The 12134-nt window shown below is 48.2% G+C and overlaps 1 protein-coding gene across 3 annotated transcripts; it reads left to right on the top strand.

The window, feature by feature from the left end:
• Positions 1-4727: 4727 nt before the first annotated feature.
• Positions 4728-11610, top strand: Hmgb3 (high mobility group box 3). Of its 3 annotated transcripts, none has more exons than XM_005338512.5 (5): positions 4728-4825; positions 7000-7154; positions 7438-7577; positions 8059-8233; positions 8834-11610. In XM_005338512.5, exons 2-5 carry the CDS (start codon positions 7005-7007, stop codon positions 8969-8971), a joined length of 603 nt encoding a protein of 200 aa, XP_005338569.1. In that variant the 5' UTR covers positions 4728-4825; positions 7000-7004; the 3' UTR covers positions 8972-11610. The 3 variants fall into 3 exon arrangements, with proteins under 3 accessions (XP_005338569.1, XP_040142708.1, XP_013219810.1); XM_040286774.2 differs by lacking the exon at positions 4728-4825 and adding an exon at positions 4832-5022; XM_013364356.4 differs by lacking the exon at positions 4728-4825 and adding an exon at positions 5877-6066.
• The last annotated feature ends 524 nt before the right edge of the window (positions 11611-12134 follow it).

Here is a 12134-nt window from a genome sequence, read left to right as displayed (position 1 = left end):
CCACCACTCTAAAACTCAGCGCAAGGTGGCAGACCTACTGTAAGTATGCATTCTCTGGATGGGATGGGGGTTGAGGGTTAGGTAGCCTCCACTGGGTTGGTTACCCAGCAACATGGTGAAAATGGCAAGGTTTTTCAGAGCAGGGCTCTTGCTACTCTTTCCCCAAGGGAGGGTCCTTGAACTCCCCCAGGACACGGTGTCTGGCAGGGACAAGGGCACTTCTCTTCCACCCCCCTCCCCCAACTTCCCTGAAGGTCTGGTCTGTCCAGTTTCATTGGCCCTGGGGCTTTTGTAGATTAGGATTTTATTCCTACCTACCTGGGTGTGAATGGTAAAATGCAGGCAATCCTTCCTGAGCTCACCCACTTCCTGCTTTTCAGTCTGCTTGAAAGCAACCTAAGAAGAGCCTTTGTGTGGTACTTATAGGTCTGTGTCAGGCTAAATGACCCTGGCTTCCAAACTCTTTTTTGAATAGGTACTGAGAGAGGTAGCTCATCCTATCCCAGGGCAAGATCAATGCTGTGGGAAGGAGCTGCCCCCAGCTGCCTCCAAATGTGAGGGCCCAGCCACCTCTGTGCAGACCAGCATCATATTCAGACCCCAGTGCTCAAGTCTTGATCAGGAATCAAGGCTCAATCAAGGCTCTAGGCCATGGAGTCTCAGGATGCCTGAGGAATCTGTACAGTGGGGTGTGGTGGGAAAGGAGGTACAGGCCTGCCCCATCCACCAGGTTTCCTGTGGACCTATCTAGGGCCACTGTTGGAAACTGGAAATCTCTTCTCAAGGGTGCTATTTATTTATTTATTGTAGTTGTAGATGGACAGAATGCCTTTATTTTGTTTATTCTTATGTGATGCTCAGGATCAAACCAGTGCCTCACACATGCTAGGCAAGCACTCTACTGCTGAGCTACAGCCCCAGCCCCTCAAGGGTGCTATTTTAAATGATTCAACAATCCCATACCAATACACCCCTGCCCCAGCCCCTACACTTCCACTGATTGTTGGTGTGTGTGTGTATGTGTGTGTGTGTGAATGTATATGTTGCTGGGATTGAATCTAGGGCATTGAGCATGCCAGGCTGAGCCACATACTCAGCCCTACATTGATTATTAAACAGGAGTTGGCCAGGCTTGGTTTCTGGAAAGTCTCCTTTACGTGCTGGGTACCCAAGTGAGGACTTAGAAGCGTGTGCATAGAGGCGGGAGAAGGTTGCACCAGGGGATCAGGGATTCATCTTTGTTGAATGATAAGAATTTCTCTTAATCTTTTGGGGGGCTTCAACTGATAGGAACTGAAAACCTCTTTAAATAACATTTGCCACACTTCGTCCTATTTCTTATTTACTTTCAATGTTTTAATAACTTCTCTAGGCAGCTGAGCAGCTTAAGGGATTCTGGTTTGAGGTTCTCCTTTGTGGATAGGCTTTGCTTGGTACTGGGCCTCAGAGTTGAGTGACAGGGTTAAAGTGCTTTCTCCAGAGGCCAGGGCAGAGGCCTAAAGCACCCTCCTTCACGTCATCAGTTGCTTAACTGGTCTGGGCTCCTGTGTAAGTTACCCCCAAGACAGTACATACCAATTGACTTCTCTGCTGCACAGAGGTGGTTACCTGCCTTGGGGTCCCTAAGCCCAGGCTGGGCCCAGACACCTCTCACTTTATGTTACTTTCTTGTCTTCCAGACTGATTGTTAGCCCTGCCCTGGGCAGCTTTAGACTAGTGACAACCAGACCACCCTCACTCACAGCCTCCCTTACCATAAGACTTGAGAAATGCTCTAAGTGGAGAAGATAGGTTGAATTGGTTTGACAAAGGATGCTGAGGCTGGAAGGGGTGAGGTAACATGTCAAAGAGTATACCAGGAAGTCATCAACACAGCCCAAGTGGTCACAGCCTTGTCCCTTCCAGCCCTGCCTTTCCATTCAATCTCCTTTCTGTTATTCATTAAAAGACATTCAATACATGTACATGGAATTAAATTATGAGCGATTTGGTGAGGTAGGAATCACCTAGGCCACATAGAAGTAAACCGAGCTGTTAAGGACTCTAACTGGGGACTCAGGGAAGAGTTGGAGAAAACGACAAGGTTGGAAATGAAGAAGACATGTGTTTGTTGGAGAGGGGGTAGAAGCAGGGAACCATGGCACCTTCAGATCTCTAACACTCTAAGCTATGTCATAGTCACCTAAGGTTCTGATCATTGCAACCACAGTTGGAAGCTTCAGACCAAGTGCTTCATTTCCTCCTATAAGGAGGAGCTTTCTCTAGAGCAGAGATGGAAACACCTCCCTCGAAGAGTAGGAGCAACCCTTTTCACTTTAGAAGTATGTGTACAGAAAGAGGAGAGTGGGTGGGGCTGTGGAGGGGGTGGAGGGGGTGGAGGGTGGGGGGGTGGGGGTGGGGAAGCAGGGGTCTGGGTAATTTGGAGATGCTCTTATCTTTCTGGTTTGCCTTCAAGCTGCTGTCTCTGCTAATGCTAAGTGTTGCTAGCTACCTAGCATGGCTAGGATGCAGGGCAACAGCTGGCCCACCGAGAGACCCTGTACTAAGACTTCAGCCCAAATATCTGGCCTAGGAAGGCTCAACAGCCTTGAGAGGTCAATGTGCTCTGGCAGAAGGAGGTCAGATCAATGGGGAGACTGTTCTCTGGGCTAGGCAGAGATGGGGGACTCAGGAAAAGAAGACAGCTGTAGCCTGGGCAGGTTGGGTCCTGAGAATTTGGTTATAGAAGCTGGAACTGTCTGCCTGGAGAAAAGTCCTAGCCTGCCATGACTCTCTGAAGGGTGAGGGATTGGATTATGTGTGGGATAGTGATCTCCAAGGTTCAGAGATGGTTAGAGATGGAAGGGACATCCAAGAAGGGAGGTGGTAAGCTCTCTATAATTGGAGGTAGTCAAGAAGGTAAGCAACCATTCAGCGAGTTCTAATGGGGCTGAGAGTCAGATGAGGTGCCCTAAGATCTGAACTCCTGATAGTCTGTAGATTGGAGATTTGGGATAGTGGCTTGATACCTGTCAGCTCTTGTCAAAAGCTGCACTATTATTGTCTTTTGGTCTGGATTGGATGCTTAGGTGTTCCAGCTTTAAGGGTTCAGAGGATGTCTTGGCAAGGGCTGGGGAGACAGGTTCTGTGTGAGGCTAGCTCCTTTGCACTCTTCAAACTCAGTCACACTCTTTGGAAAATATCTGAAAAATGAATCTTATAGTGAGTCTCCTTTCCAATTATGTGAATCAAAAATAGCTGGATCTCTTGGCCTTTGGAAAGGGAATGTCACATGGGGGAGATGAACTCATGTTTCCTCCTTTGTATTGTTTTCTCCAAATTTCAATCCTTAAAATGTTTTAATTTTTCTCACCCTTCCTTTTTCATCCTTTCTAGGAAGTTTGTGCTATCTCAAAGAGACAAGAGCTCTTAGGTGTTTTTCAAACAGGGTTGATATTGGTATTTGGAGTGAAACATTTAGTGATGGCCCTGCTCAGTGTAGGACATTTAACATCCCAAAAATCTCTTTTTCTTATTGAATTCCAGCAACACTTGCCAGTCTTCTTTTTTGGGGGGTCTCACTGGGGATTGAACTCAGGATCACTCAGTCACTGAGTCACATCCCCAGCCCTATTTGTATTTTATTTAGAGTCAGGATCTCACTGACTTGCTTAGGGCCTCCTAGTTGCTGAGGCTGGCTTTGAAGTTGTGATCCTCCTGTTTCAGCCTCCTGAGCTGCTGTGAGACAGTCTTCTTGGTAACCAAAAATGTACACAAATTTCCAAACATCCATTAGAGAAGTGACATTAGTCATCTCACACTTTGAAAACCATTGACTGATTCCCCCCAAGAGTGCCTTGCTAAAGGCTATATACATCAGGTAGTGACAAAGTGAAGACCAAGTCAAATCTCATTCATTCTTTCATTCCTAGCACTTTGATTCTTCACTAGAGGGTGTGTCCAAAGAGGAGATAAAGCCTGTCTGAAAAGAGGCCATGAAGAGGGGCCAGTTTCACTTTTAACTCCCTGCTCAGGAAACTACAATTTCTCAAATTTTTTCTGCTCTTATCAAACTCCGTTTTGGTGTTCCAGTCTGCCGTTTCCAAAATCGCAGGCGCAAATACAGACTTTGTGGCAATTAGTGCAAAGAGCCAAGTGGAACAGGATCTGCAAGGGTGGAGTCAGATTCCTTTCGAGTGGGCAGCGGGATCCAAGGGCCGAAACATCCTAATCTCTAAGAAGATGCAGCGGCTCTCAGTGGGGCATGGAGGAGGGAACTAGACCCAGGCCCCTGCCGCTGTGTTGCCGCGGAACTGGGTAGAGGTGGAGGACCGTCGGTCCTCGTAGGTTGGCCCAGGGAGGTTCCCCCAGGCAGGGGAGCGGACTAAGGGCCAGGGGCCAGGACCGGGGGCTCCAGGCCGCAGCGCGGCGGGAGCAGAGGGCAAGGCATCTGGGCTCGACCTCGCCTTCCCACGCCAGAGGCCGAGGCCTCTGGGAATCGAGGGGCCATCTCTGCAAAGTCCTTCGAGATCGCAGCTCAATTCAGAGAAGACGGTGCGGGAGGGATGGGCAAGAGAAGATATTATTATTATTCTGTTTTGCCTCCGCAGCCAGCGCCGGCGGGTTGTTCTGTTTGAATGAATGATCCCAGCGGCCGCGCCCAATGGGCGCGGGCGCCTACTTAATATGCATGAGGCCAGCAGCCAATGGCCAGGCGAGGAGGCTGTTTTAAACGGCGGAGCCCGCTGGCCAATCAGGCGGCTCTCGTGGAGGCAGCTAGCGCGAGGCTGGGGAGCGCTGAGCCGCGCGTCGTGCCCTGCGCTGCCCAGACTAGCGAACAATACAGGTACGTTTCGCACTGCCCGCGCCCGCCACCGCCACCGCCACCGCCGCCGCCGCAGCAGCAGCAGCTCCCGCACAACTTTACGGCCCGCTCCACCGCGAGCGCGCCTGCCACCGCTTACCCCTGCCTCTCCTTCTGCGCCCTTCCCGCCCCTTCGCCTTCCCTCTTGCTAGGTGGCCGGGAAGGAAGACGCGATTCAGGTGTTTCAACTTTTCAAATGCTTTTGCCCCAGCTCCCCGCTTTCGGGGCTTGGCACCCTCCGCGGAACCAAGCTCAGCAGTCGCCCCCAGGGGCGGCCGACGGGCCAGGGCTCCCAGGCCAGATGTTCCTGCAGCTGCGGTGGCGCGGCGGGGCGAGCTGAGGGGCGGCTGCGGGTTGCGGGCACTGGCGGCGCGCGTCCCGGCGCCAGGCGGGCGGCGGCAGCGTGAAGGGGACCTGGTACGCCCCGGCCCGAGAGGGACTCAGCGGGGAGCGGGCAGCCGGTGCCCACCGAGGGCTGCAGCGCCGGCAAACTTCGCTCCAGGGCTTGGCCGGGCGCCCTGCGGGCCCGCGGGCTGCGCTGCGGGCTCTGCATTAACATGGCCGTCGCGGAGCGCCGGGCGGCCCGGGGGAGGGGGGGGGCTCGAGCCGGCTGCCCCCCGCTCGACTCCTGCTCACCGGGCGCCGCCGCTGGGGTTAACATGGCTGGCGCGGTGCGGGACTCCAGTGAGAGGCGGAGAGGCGGGCGGAACAGCTTCGGGGGCTTGTGGCGGGTTCTGGCCTCCGCTCGGGTGCCCACGGCCCCGGGCGGGAGGCGTGAAGGGCTGGGGGCGCCGCCGCGGGCCCCGGCGCGGCCGAGCGTCATGGCTGCACGGGCGCCTTTGTTATCCCGAGGAGTGCGCCCCTCGCCGGGGGGCGGGGAGGTCCGGCCAGTGGCCCCTGCGCCCCGGGCGACCCCGGCGGGGCGGGGCGGGGTGGGGGCCTGCCAGCGGGTGGCGGCGGCGGTGGCGGGGCCCGGGCCGCTTTGTTCGCCGCCGCCGCCGTCGCCGCCTGCGCCGGCCGCGCGCGGATCAGCCATTTTAGCGAGCTGGGCTAAGGAGGCGCGGCGGGCGCCACAGCCACTACCGTGGCTGCTGCCGGCCCGGCCCCACACGCCCCGCGGACGCCTGCCGCCGCGGCCCCGGATTCCACGCGCCCCCCGAGGGTTGCAGCATCGGATTTGAGGGGCACTTTCTTTCATCAGGAGGCTTTTGACAAAATGGAAGGTGAATTATGGGTGTCCGGGGGACCGGGCACCGGGGCGAGTCGGGCTGCAGGATGGGGTTTCCCCGCTCCGCTCCAGGTCCCGCCCCACCAGCATTGCCACTGCGGGGCTCTAATGCAGCCCCGGGGGGCGGCCGCTGCCAAGGGGAGTGCTTTATTTTTACATGATGACCTTGGGTGTGGGAAAAGGAAAAGATGGCGGGAAGCTGGGGGGTGGGACAGGGACGATGACACGCCACAGCTGCATTTTTATTTGGAAACTTTAGAGAAAGTATTCCTGGCTGGACCTGCATTCTGCATTACACATGGACAAGACTAGCCTTTTCGATATCTCCTCCCCCTTTAGATAGTGCGGATTTGAACTACTAGTACAAGGGATACCTGCTCACTTTCCAGATTACCAGTGTTTTAAAAGCCATTTTCATAAACCAAAATGCCTTGTCCGATAGTGACATTTCAAATGTTCCCTATTTACGTTTTTTTCCCCTTTGATGTTGTTCACTAGCGAGATGACAATATTTTGTAAATGTATAGCCAGCCAGCTTTAAATCATTTTCTTCACGCTTATGGTATATACTCCCTACAAATGTTTCCTCTCTGTGCTCTTCCCACTTTGTGTTGTAGTTTCTAAAACGTAGTGCTTCAGTAATGTAGCACTGAGCACCCCACTTAGGTCAGCTCCATTTGGAGAACTTGATCCGCTCTAGAGAAGTAACTCGCAAACCAGCGCGCTTCATGCTGGTCAAAAGTTAAATGACAAGCGACAGTGAAGCTGCTTTCCTTCCTACTCTGCCTTCTTGCCAGTGATGTCAGGTGTTGGGTGAAGGGGGCTTTCTAACAACTAACTTAATTTTGCTCTTCCTTTGGTATTTCTTGTAGTTTTGTTCCTCATTGTCATTCCTTGTTTTTGTTCTTCTTCTTTCCATCTATCACAGTCAAAATGGCTAAAGGTGATCCCAAGAAACCAAAGGGCAAGATGTCTGCTTATGCCTTCTTTGTGCAGACTTGCAGAGAAGAACATAAGAAGAAAAATCCAGAAGTCCCTGTCAATTTTGCAGAATTTTCCAAGAAGTGCTCTGAGAGGTGGAAGGTATTTTTCTTTTGCATCCTCATAGTAGGCTTAGTTGTACTTCATATTTTGGGGTTACTTTCTTAGAAAGTCACCCCGTATGGCTCTTTTATTTCTAACTTAGACATTATCTTGCGTGTCTTTAATTTTGCGTGTGTACCTTTGTTAAGGCTCTCGAATGGTTTAAATTCTTCATTCCTCTTTTGCAAGTGGTTCTTTAGATGTCACTTTATTTAATTACAGAACAATTGGGCAAGTATGTGCTCACTGCATTAAGGAATTTAACAGGTCCTGTTCTTTGCAGACAATGTCTGGGAAAGAGAAATCTAAATTTGATGAAATGGCAAAGGCAGATAAAGTACGCTATGATCGGGAAATGAAGGACTATGGACCAGCTAAGGGAGGCAAGAAGAAAAAGGATCCTAATGCCCCCAAAAGACCACCGTAAGTGGCTATACACTTGAAATAACAAGAGCTTTCTTTCTGCTTTGAAAATTTTTTAAAAAGATATTTTAGTTAAGAAATGAGACACCTCTGCAAAACATTCCATACTTTTCAGCTTTAAAATGCAATACCAGTATTGTTCATAGTTAGGACTGATGTGTTTATTGTCTCTCTGTGTGTGTATCATGTATAAATGCATGTGCACTAGTTGCCTGTTAACCCTTCCACTGAGAAGGATGCACCCTAGTTCTGGGAGCCAGTGTCTTAAATATGTTCTTTACCCTTTAGCCAGTAACCGTAATAAAGAACCATACATTTTGGAAGCATCTTAACTATTCTAGAGTCTATAGCTCTGTAGCATTGAATGTAGTATGACAGGGAGAACTTGTGCTGAGAGGTATGTGAGCTCAGGAACATGGGAATTAAATCTAAGCTCATGTTTTTGTGCTTTCTCTTAAGTTATATATTTCTCTCCTCCAAGGTCTGGATTCTTCTTGTTCTGTTCAGAATTCCGCCCCAAGATCAAGTCCACAAATCCTGGTATCTCCATTGGAGATGTGGCAAAAAAGCTGGGTGAGATGTGGAATAACTTAAGTGACAGTGAAAAGCAGCCATACATCACGAAGGCTGCAAAGCTGAAGGAGAAATATGAGAAGGTAAGGTGGACTGGAATCTGCCATAGTATTGGTGGGTTGTGGGGTATGTGGCTGCTTTGCTGGGCCAAGTAGTTGGCACAGCATGTTAGCAGCTCATCTCCCAAGATCAGCCCTGTGTGTTGGTGTTGATACTTAATGGCAGATTTTTGTCTTGGGCATAATGTTTTGCAGTGCTGAGGATCAAATCTAGGGCTTCATATCATGCTGTATACCACTGAGCTGTATCTTCAGCCCCAGTTTTTAAGTGCAGTGCTGGGGATGCATGTAGCTCGGCAGTACATTGCTTGCCTATCAGTGCAAGATCTTTGACTTCATCTCCAGCGCTACAAAAAAATTGATAAGGAAAATTGATAGGGCTGTTAATATGACTTAAAAGTACACTTGTGTGTACTTTAACTTTAGAATTTGAATGGCCAAGAAACAATTGTGTATATGGAAACAAATACTTTGAATATAATAGTAGCCCTATTTCCTGTCTTATTCACTTGTTTGCAACTCCTGATTTCTTACCTGAGGTGAGGGCTGCATGTTTCTACATTTTGCTTAATAGCTGCAGGAGATCTCGGACACTCATTCAGAATGTGTCCCTGTTCCTTCCAGGATGTTGCTGACTATAAGTCTAAAGGAAAGTTTGATGGCACAAAGGGTCCTGCTAAAGTTGCCCGGAAAAAAGTGGAAGAGGAAGACGAAGAAGAGGAGGAGGAAGAAGAGGAGGAGGAGGAGGAGGAGGATGAATAAAAAACTGTTTATCCGTCTTCTTGTGAATACCTTAGAGTAGGGGAGCGCCATGATTGATACATCTTATTTGAGATGTGTCTGTTACTCTCATTGGGTTTAATTTCAGAATTTGATCACTATCATATTGTTGTCTCTCAAAATGCTCCAGAAATTGTCAGTGGTTTACATGAAGTGGCCCTGGGTGTCCAGAGCACCCTAAAACTGTATCAAAGTTGTACATATTTCCAAACATTTTTAAAATGAAAAGGCACTCTCGTGTTCTCCTCACTCTGTGCACTTTGCTGTTGGTGTGACAAGGCATTTGAAGATGTTTCTGGCATTTTTTTTTTTAAATTTGTACGGTGGTGTTAACTATATGGTTATTGGCTAGAAATCCTCAGTTATCAACTGTACATATCTATAGTCTGTAAAAAGAACAAAACAACCGAGACAAACTCTTGATGCTCCTTGCTTGGCGTTGAGGCTGTGGGGGGAAGATGCCTTTTGGAGGGGCCGTAGCTCAGGGCGTGCACTGTGAGGCTGGACCTGTTGACACTGCGGTGGGCATCCATTTAGCTTCAGGTTGTCTTTGTTTTTGTATATAGTGATATAGCATTCTGCTGCCTTTCTTAGTTGTGGAAAAAGGGGGGTCAGCTGGCATGAAAAGTGTTTGAATTTTTTTTTAGTTAAGTACGGTAGATTTTAAACTTTGATTTCAAACAAACTGTAGAACTCTTCATTGTCAGCAAAGAGCTACTGCATCAATGAAAGTTCAAGAACCTTCTGTAATTAAATGCAATTTGCAACGTTATGTTATTTTTTGTATGTTTAGAATGCTGAAATGTTTTTGAAGTTAAATAAACAGTATTACATTTTTAAAACTGTTCCTCCCTATAAATCTGGTAACTTCTACTTTACTCACATGGTCAGCTTAGGACTGAGATGAAGGAGGGGGCTACTTGAAGTTACTGCATGATTTGTTGTATCTGAATGGCATTAAGAGGAAGTGTAGACCAGTGAATATAGTGACATAGGCAAGGGCCAGCAGCCTTCAGTAGTGTTCAGGAAGGCAGGCAGGTGGGATGGGGGCCAGGTAACTCCAGATTTTACTTTTTACCTTCGGCTCTACATCTCCTTTTGGTGTCAAATGCATTGCTAAACAGTAAGAATGTCTTCCAGAGTGTATAGGGTGTAAAACTTAAGCATACCTTATTTATTCTCACTCCTCTCTGACTCCTGCACATGTAATGGGATGCAGAGTTATTTCTTGTGCTCAACATTTGAGGAGGCCTTAAATTGCTGCTTGTCTCCTAGACCCCAGTGAGGGGGGATGGGGTGGGGTAGGGGACATTATCCGTATTTTGGCCCTCATTCAAAAAATCAGACATTCCAAGAAAGTTATTCAAGTTCCATCTTGGGTCACTTCAGCAGGCCGATAGGATCAACATTTCTAAGCAGTAAATGTATCATGAAATAGAGTGGCCTACCTGTGATTTGAACTTATTCACCAGAAATGTAGATTGTTGTTCAATGTTCTTAAACTAAAGAAGCTTGGTTTGTGTTTCAGTGGTTGTATTAGTAAATGGTGTTAACATTTTGCCCAGGTTAGGAATGGGGGTGGTTGCTACAGTGGCAAATGGTGATACTAAATATCAGTGGATGGCTTATCTGTACTTCACTGAAGTAACAAATGATAATACTGTTGTGGGTGAGTGTCAGCATTGCCTAGCACTAACACTTGGATATAGAAATTTTTTTCTTTTTTTTTTTTTGTGTGTGTATGGTATTTTACAAGAAAGCTTTTTCTTAAAAGTTCACTCTTCGAAACCTTGCTTGTCTAAGGAGCTGTCTTTACTGTGTCAGGTCCTAGATGAGTGCAAGTCATGGTCACAGCCTGATCTTCATTCATAAACATTCCCTCTCCATCAGAACTGTTTGTCCTAAATATGTTTTTTTAAATTCTTCCACTAATTTAAAAACCCTTGGTCATTAGTTTTGCCCAGAGGCACTTGTTCCAGGATTGTTCATCCTGCTTTAGCCATGCCCTTGTCACTTGGCATTCTAAACTGAAACTGCTACTACTGCACAATGCACAATGTACAGGCCAACCTCATCAGATATGGAAGAGATGCTCAACCAGTAATCCCAAGGAAGTAGTTTTCTAACTATGGGTGGGGGTGGATTTTATGCTCCCTCAGTAGCCAGATAGAAGTGGGGGGTAGGTATTTAGCTAAATGATGTTTGATTAAGCAGACTTGGTTATAGAGACTCCAGTAGCTTGTTACAAGACCATTACTCTTAAGGTTTACACACTGCCACTAGATGTCCCAGTGGAATGTTCTCTAGCTTCTCTGAGATGCTTTAAGTGGCATGATGTTACCACAAAAGGTTAGGCTTAGCTTGATTTCTGGACCAATCCTCTTGCAATGCCAATCTGTTATTAAGTCAAAAGGACAGTATTTTTTCTCTTAAACACTCTCTTCCAACCCCCTTACCCTGTTCTTGAGTAATGTTTTATCTTTTGGAAAGAACAAGGCTGTAATGTAGCAACTATTGTCTGTGTCTCCCTTGTGTCTGTTTTTGTCACAAATGTACTTGGGGACGTTGGATGCATTCATTTTCTGTAATAAAGTTTCTTAATCAGTCTTCCCAAAAAGTAATCAGTGGGCTGTCTGTAATCTGTTTGAGCTATTGGACCTTTGTGGATTTGGTTGGTGAGAATGGGTATTTTAGAAGGTACCAACACTATTGTTTGTAACCGTTGATCTGAACTATTATTAACATTTAGTGGAATGATATCCCAAATGCCAAGTGTGAAGGACTCCAAGACCCCTAGATTAACCTTTTAGCCAGGGGAGTAAGCAGGAGTTGGCTCTGGAGCTCCGTGCCTGGATAAATGTGCAGTTTGCAGGATGCTAACAGGCTGCTGTTTTGATAAAGTGGCTGGGTACTTGTAATCAGCCAGCCCTGCCAACCAGGGCTCCCTGAGGCTGAGGGTTGGGGCTTAGTTGGCTGACAGAGCCAGGCCCAACAAGAAGTTCTGGATAAGAGCCATGGGGGCTGCTTTGCTGTTCTTGGCTCCCTGCTTAGTTTTCTGTGGAGCTCAAGGCTACCTGGGAGGGAAAGGACAGTGACCCAGCTTGGCAGCCCCAGTCTTCCCTTCCTACACCATAGCAGCACCCCC

The sequence above is a fragment of the Ictidomys tridecemlineatus genome, chromosome X (assembly GCF_052094955.1).
Source record: "Ictidomys tridecemlineatus isolate mIctTri1 chromosome X, mIctTri1.hap1, whole genome shotgun sequence".
Lineage (NCBI taxonomy): Eukaryota > Metazoa > Chordata > Mammalia > Rodentia > Sciuridae > Ictidomys > Ictidomys tridecemlineatus.
The sequence above is the reverse complement of the archived record's forward strand: the minus strand, read 5'-3'. Positions and strand labels throughout refer to the sequence as shown.

Bases quoted from the DNA above. Each gene is read 5' to 3' on its own strand.
- Hmgb3 (XM_013364356.4), top strand. The intron at 7,155-7,437 runs GTATTTTTCTTT...TGTTCTTTGCAG, and splicing joins AGTGCTCTGAGAGGTGGAAG to ACAATGTCTGGGAAAGAGAA. The intron at 8,234-8,833 runs GTAAGGTGGACT...TGTTCCTTCCAG, and splicing joins TGAAGGAGAAATATGAGAAG to GATGTTGCTGACTATAAGTC.